Source organism: Helobdella robusta (assembly GCF_000326865.2).
Source record: "Helobdella robusta unplaced genomic scaffold HELROscaffold_4, whole genome shotgun sequence".
Lineage (NCBI taxonomy): Eukaryota > Metazoa > Annelida > Clitellata > Rhynchobdellida > Glossiphoniidae > Helobdella > Helobdella robusta.
Window position 1 is genome coordinate 8,931,920 of NW_008704902.1, and position 8,054 is coordinate 8,939,973.

The window sequence follows — 8,054 nt, forward strand, 5'->3', positions numbered from 1 at the left end:
GTTGATCGTTTTGTAAATGTTTGGTCGAGATCGAGAAATGGATGGCAAATAATGGTCTTAAGCTCAATCAAAGCAAGATGCAAATTCTTCTGGTTGGAACCTGGCAACAGCTGTCTAGAAATAAAATTAATTCAGTTATCATTGAGGGCTCAAATATAAACTTCATTCTCAAAGCCACAAACTTGGGTGTCATTTTTAATTCTAGGCTGACAATGACTGAACATATCAAGTTTTTATCTGGTACTGCAACCCTACAACTGCGAAAATTAAAAATAATCCGCAAAAGCTTAACCAAAAAAGTTGTTATTCAAAGTTTAATGCATTCGTTTATTCATTCTAGACTGGATTACTGCAACAGCCTATTTTATGGTTTGCCTGAAAAATCGTTATCTGTGCTTCAGTCAATTCAGAATCGGACAGCTAAGATCGTGGTTGGTGCAAAAAAGTTTGACCATGTTACCCCGATATTCTGAAACTGCACTGGTTGGTGGTCAAAAAAAGAATTTTGTTCAAAATATCAACAATCATGTTCAAATGTATGAAGGGAATAGCGCCAGTTTATTTGAAAAAAATGCATGCACTGAAACAACTGTCTTTTAAAACTGTCTGCTTAAGGTCTGATGATAGCAACTTGTTATGTGTGCCCCAAACCAACTTGAAAATGGTGGAGAGAAGTTTCTCAGTAAGTGGACCAGCCGTTTGGAATAGTCTACCAAGTTATCTAAAACAGCCAGAACTAACAGAAAATTCGTTCAACGTTCAAGAAATTATTGAAATCGTTTTTGTTTTTTTTTTATTTGGTTTATCGTAGCAATTCAACGGTTTTTTTAGACAGTGCTTTTGAGAAACATTTGTTTGTAATTAGCGTTATACAAATTTTAGAATAATATATATATATATTATATATATATATTACATATATATATAATATGAACTGAAAACTTGAATAAAAAATTATATAAGTATATAAAATAATACATATAGAAAGAAATAAATGTTTAATGTTTAAATTGAACAGTTAGTGACATTTGGGCAGCTGGTGCTTTGGAACGTTTGCAAGTTTCACTTTCTTTTAGTTTAGTGATCTCTCTTGACATTCAAGCAACTTATTAATTTAGTTAACTACATTTTGTGATTGGAAGTGTGAAAGTAATGTGTGGAATGTGTGAACTGTGTGTGGAATGTGTATGCAGTGTGTGGAATGTGTGAACTGTGTGTGGAGTGTGTAAGCAGTATGTGGAGTGTGTATGCAGTGTGTGGAGTGTGTGAGCAGTGTGTGGAGTGTGTATGCAGTGTGTGGAATGTGTGAACTGTTTGTATGCAGTATGTGGAGTGTGTGAACTGTGTGTGGAGTGTGTATGCAGTGTGTATGCAGTGTGTATGCAGTGTGTGGAATGTGTGAACTGTGTGTATGCAGTGTGTGAACTGTGTGTGGAGTGTGTATGCAGTGTGTGGAATGTGTAAACTGTGTGTATGCAGTGTGTGGAGTGTGTGAACTGTGTGTGGAGTGTGTGAACTGTGTGTGGAGTGTGTAAGCAGTGTGTGGAGTGTACAAGCAGACGAGCAAAGGCATCCCGTGACGTAAGAACTTAACTTACAAACGCAGAGACTCAACTGCGCTACAGAGAGCATGTTAAGTAAGTATTGATCGATTAATGTACAACATTTCTGTCGCTGCTTAAACGTTGCTCAGAAGTTTTTGTTGACGTTGTTGATTTTTTTTGAAGGTGTTTTGTTATTCGGCTTTATTCAAAGGTATATTTTAACGATGCTATTTATGCTGATGTTGGATTGCTTTAAGGTGTATTGTGATTACGTTGATGTGGTTGTGTTGTGGTGATGTAATGTTTAGTTGGTTTTCATTTGTTGCTACTCGGTTGCGTGTCCTCAGATTATTATTGCACAGTTTCTGCAGTCAATTATTCGTTCACATTGTCGTGTTTTATGCCAATGGAGTTTGAGGTAAAGTTCTGTTAATGATGTTGGTTTTTATTTTCAGTGTGGTTTCTCAAAGTCGTTTATGTTGCAGTTTCTGTTGGTGTTTGTAGGTTGATGATGTTGATGATGTCTATGTCGATGTTGTTTATGTGTATGTTATTTTAGTTGGTGTTGTATGTCTTGATGATGACAACATTTATATTAGACAGGTGTAAGATTTGTTCATTGGAACTATCCATCCGTCCATCCCTCCGTCCGTCCGTCCATCCATCCATCCATCCATCCATCCATCCATCCATCCATCCATCCATCCATCCATCCATCCATCCATCCATCCATCCATCCATCCATCCATCCATCGATTCATCTATTTATTCATAAATTCATCCATCCATCTTCCTAGCAGGCGCCATGCATTCATCCTCTCAACATATCGATCGATTCATTCATCAATGCATTCAGCCATGCACTAATTCATTTTTAGATGTTCACATTGAAAGTTATTTGATAGATTGGCCACTTCTCATTAACGTGTTGCTTGTTTGTTTTGCACAACATCTCCCGATGTAAAATTGAATAACTTCAACGATCTCACAATCATTTTCAACTTTTTCTTTCGAAACTACATCTTGCGGGAAGTGTCAGATGTTTTGAATCTCTCAATTATTTTGAATTTATTTTTAACATGTGACGAATGTATGTACTGGATGGATGAAGCATTTGTTGAGCAAAAATATATTTTGATTCAAAATAAAAAACTTGTAAGCAAACTTTTAATTTTCCACTATATATTACTATATATTCTTAATAAAACTCACACAGAATGGTACAAATATAACTCAACACCACACGACACACTCAAACACACACTTGCATGCACTCATGAATAAATAAATGAATAGTTTGATTGATTGAACTAATTAATTAATTAATTAATTAGTTAATTAATTCAATGATGGATAATTGAATGAATGAACAAATGAAAGAACAATCAAAAAAAATCAGTAAAACAAATGAACATGAACGAAAGAAGGAAGGAAATATATATGACTAGAGGAAGTGCAACGTATAATTAAGATCACACGATGAGACAACGAAGCGACATACAATTGTCTTGTTTGCCTTGCTAAGTAGATAGGTAGGTAGGTCGGTAAGTATTAAATATTAACAAAATAATTACAAACACACAAAGACAATAACAACAAGTACAACAACCTCAACAACAGCAACAACAACAGCAGCAACAACAGCAGCAGCAACAACAACAACGACAAAGTAATAAAAATGTTATAAAAGTGCAACTGTGTATATAAAACAATATCGTCATTGATAATGTTTTTTTCTATTACATACTCTAGGTACAACTTAAAGATGAGACATCGTCATTAGAGCTGGTAAAAATTTGAACATTAAAAATATACTCACGTTCTATTACAGTAGAATATGAAGTTGATATGTATCAAATTAATATATATATATTGGTTTTATAAAAATATCAATTTATACATATTTAATATTTATTCATTTATATATATATATATATATATATATATATATATATTTGTTGGATAAGACGATATTTTATACAGTATTGTATAAATTCTACCGAGTTGTTGACATTAATCGGTTTAAAGTTTGTTTTTTCAATTTTTCTTACTAGAATTTTTGGAAATCCTTTAATTTATTGAAAATAGAATTATTATCCAAGTTCACCATGAAAATTTAATAAAACAGTTGTTATCCAAACTTATCATGCAGATAGATCTTATTTCGATTTTTCACAAACACAAATCGTCTTCAGTGCAGGATTGGTTTATATAGTTTCTTTAAACAAAGCAAAGTTAGTACTTTAGCAAAGTAAATTGCTTAGTTGGTGTCGTATTCTTCATCTTTGTTGTTGTCATTCCTTTGTTCAACTTGTTATTGAAGTTAGAATTAAGGCGTCGAGTTGGCGATGATGTTATCATTCTTTATTAGATGTTTATTTGGGGTTTATTGATATTTTTTTAAATTTTTAGATGTATTGTGTTAGTGTTTTGATAAATTATTTTGGTGTTGTTGTCAAGAATTTGACGGGTTATTGAAGTTGCATGTGTGGGTATTTGGTCGGTAATGGTGTTGCTATTCTTTATTGATGTCTATGATAAATAAAGATCGCTTCTGTAATTCTTTGATGGATATGGTTCTTGCTACAGTATATTATATTAGTATAGTGTACTAATATCCCTCGTGATGGGATTGTTTGATGTATGGTTTTCAGATGAGTTCAAATGGCTCATTCTGTTTTGTGCAAAGTAAGGCGACGAGATTGGGATGTAGTTGTCACTCCAATAGATGAGTGTTGCTGACGAGTGCATCCGTCAAGAAAGTATTTAAACTCAAATATTAGGTGATTTCTTTCCAGGGTTAAATTTTGGGGAGGCGTGCAATTATTTTTGTTATCAGGTTTGCCGTTTTTGCCTTTTGGTAATAAAGTCTCCGGTTTACTCTATCGTCTCTATTTCTTGGCGTCAAGTTTTTGAATATAATTTTCTTTAGAACAGTTTTGTCTGTTTTAAATGCAGATGAAATGTAGTTTCTGTAGTAGAAAAGTATTTTTTTGCCTTGTTTATTGTTGTTGTTTACGGTTGATGATATCTTGGAGGGCAGCTGTTTTGTAGTTCTTGTAGGCTAGAACTTTGGTGACTAATTAATTCTGCTTCGCGATCGTTTATTGAAGTAGAGTGTGTGAATGCTCTATTTACAAATGAGCTGAGTTTATATATTTTAGTTGCGTCACTTATTCCATTTAGAAATATCCCTTTGTTTGTTTCTTTCACATGGACCGTTGTTTTAAAGCAGTTTTCACCTCGATTGATTATTGCATCCAAAAATGGTAAAGTCTTTTGGTTTTCAAATTCTAAAGTAAATTTTATTTTAGATTTATTAAGAGTAGAAAGAAGATTTTTAATTTAGTCAGGGTTGTCGTACGCAACAAAGATATCGTCGAAGTATGTTGTATTAATTTAGGGTTTAGTTCATGATTTTGTGGAAGGTTTGTTTTTCTAAGTTTCCAACGTAGAAACTGGCTGAAATTACTTCGAGTGGGGAGCCCATGGCGATTCTATCTAATTGTTTGTACATTTTTTCACCGGGGCTATTGAATGGCGTTTCGGTTGTATGTATTATCAATTGATTTTAGTAAGGGTATTACATTTTTCAGACAATTCATGTGGGAGATGTATACCGTAACAAAGATGATAAATATTGTGTTGAGAGCTGGTATCAGTATTTGTCTTGTTGTGAGTTGTGATCATTTTTCATAACACGACATCTATGAACGCCAAAATAAAAATGTTTATCACCTAACAAAGTTTGTCATTTATTATTATATAATTAATTTTCTATTTTGTTTGCTATAATGCTGTATGATGACAGTAACGTGGAAAATTATACTTCTATAGTTGAAAACAAACAAATCTGTATTTAAACATACAAACCAGTAGACACACGAACAAACATTTTTACACACACACAAACACACACACACATGAAACAAACAAACATACATACGCAAACACACACAAACAAACATACACAGACGCACACAAACTAACAAACAAACTTGGGCAATCACACAAACAAACAAACACAAAAACAAACAAACACAAAAAAACTCACAAACAAACACAAAAAAACACACAAACAAACAAACAAACACACAAACAAACACAAACAAACACACAAACAAACAAACAAACACATACACAAACATACGCAGACGCACAAACTCACAAGCCAGCAAACAACTACAAGAACGGCAATCAAGCAGCCCATTCATCAAACAACCTTTGAACCATCGTAGGCAATATGGACAAACAAATAAAAAATATAAGCCACCAAGTGACAATGTGTGTTTCATCTCTCTCTCTCTTGCTTATCTTGGTGATAAATACCATGAAGGAAATAAACTGATGCAATTTTGTGTTCCGTTCAGCCTTCGTTATTCCAGCTTTTCATTTAGGGCTATTACACGTTCAAATTGAATGAATTGAAAATCTGTTTATTAATTTTTTGTCAGTAACCATAGAGGGTCATTCAAATAATGTGATTGGATAAATCAAACCAGAGTTGATAAAGAAAAACAACAACGACAGTAACAACAACAAAATTTTATAACATCATCATCAACAACTACAGAACAATAACAACACATTCATAAACAACAAAAACAACAATATAATAATAATAATAATAATTGTAATGATAGTAATAATAGTAATAATAATAATAGTTTATCCCATCCAACAAAACAATAAATCAACGAAACCCAAATAGAACAACAGCCAGGATATCATACCCACAAGCACATGAATTGAACTAACGCCACAAACATCCACGCTACAACGACAACAACAAGGAACCTCAACTACTACTACTACTACTACTACTACAACTACTACAACTACTACTACAACTACTACTACTACTACTACAACTACCACTACTACTACTGCAACAACATCAACAACCATAAAACTGCAAAGCCAACGATCATAAAAACAAAAGAGGCAATCAATAATAACCCGAAGACCAATCATAAGCCAGCATGCCGACCACGTGATACACAATGTTATGACGTAAGCGTTATGGCGGATTAAAAACGCGCCCTTGCGATTAGCGCCATAAATCACGGTTAAGGTGAGTCGGGGTCGGCTGATAGCTTTGTTGGGACGTATGAATGTTTTTGCGAGGTAGAAAGGTGATGGGGATGATGATGATGCTGATTGTGGAGAAGAAGATGATGGTGACAATTTTAGTGATGATGATGATGATGGTTATCGTGATAATGGTGAGAATGAGGGGGGTTGGGATGGTTGAAAGCTTTGTATGAACTTATGAGTTCCTGGATGATGGTTGTGGTAATGATCCTGTTGGTGAAGGGATGATGATAATGATGGTGTTGATGATGGTGATGAGGATGTCAATAAAGGTGTGCTGATGATGATGGTGATGTGGCTGGCTAGAGAGGACCATGCTAGAGATGATGTTGGTCAGTTTGATGGTGTTGTTTGTCATAAAGGTGATGATCGTCATGCAAGAATATGATGACGATGGTGATAATGACGATGGTCTTGACCGTTGTATTAATGGGGATTAAGGTAGTGCCGATGTTGATTTTATAAAATATGATAAAAATATGGTTAAAGACAGTTACTTTCCATTCAAAGAGCTCGTCGCGATGCCAATAATAAAATCTACTTGCATGTTTGGAGGAATGCTAGCTGGAAGTTGAGCAGCAGGTCTATCGACGCATCCACTTTTATCTACAAACCATTGGCCCGCTCACGTCTGGAAATTTCAGTCCATGTTTGATGTCCATTTAGAGAACGTTCAATGAACGAATTAGAAAAAGTCCAAAGATGAGCTATAAAAATACCTCGGCCTGCCTTGCAAGAATTAAGACTACCACTCAAAATTATTAAAAGTAAATTTTTCTTCATTCTCCTGACTATCGCAGACGCAGAGGTGACTTAATTCTGGCGTGTAAAATTCTTCAGGGTACGTCAGACCCGGCAATTTGTCCTCAGTTGAACCGTCGTGCAGAAGCCAACATGGGAGGTTGCCCCTCCAGTTTATGTGCTCGATTGGCAAAAAAGGGCTGCAGAAAATACTTTCATTTGAGCCGCGCTGTGAGTCCTTGGAACTCGTTGCCTTTCGACGGTGGTCATGCTTCTACACTGGGAATTTTCAAAACTTAACTTGAATTTTTTATGGTGAAAAAGTGTCTTACTTTTTATTTTAATTTTGTTTTAGCATTTTGATTTTATCGTTCAATTTAAAATTTTAGTTTCTATACCGTAAGAAATTTTTCACTTTTTGAACATTTATTTTGGTTTAAAAATTGAACATTTTTGATAGTCTTTTGAAATTCGTTCCATTTTACGGTTTGTATGTTATCTCAGTTGTTCGCCCGAGCTTTGATGATGATGTTGCTGGTGAAAATGATGTTGGATTGTATGGATGATGACGACTGATGGATGGATGATGATGATATTGATTGATGATGATAACAACGATTTAGTTTCGAATAATGTAATTAATATAGTACTGCAAAAAATAATGTAGAGTTGATG

General features: G+C 34.3%; 1 protein-coding gene across 1 annotated transcript; it reads left to right on the plus strand.

Moving 5' to 3' along the window:
- Positions 1-7,430: 7,430 nt before the first annotated feature.
- Positions 7,431-7,679, plus strand: HELRODRAFT_66773 (hypothetical protein; the record flags this gene model as incomplete). Its single annotated transcript, XM_009024221.1, has 1 exon — positions 7,431-7,679. A coding segment is annotated over one exon (249 nt), but the record flags the coding sequence as incomplete, so codon positions are not given.
- Between the last annotated feature and the right edge of the window lie 375 nt (positions 7,680-8,054).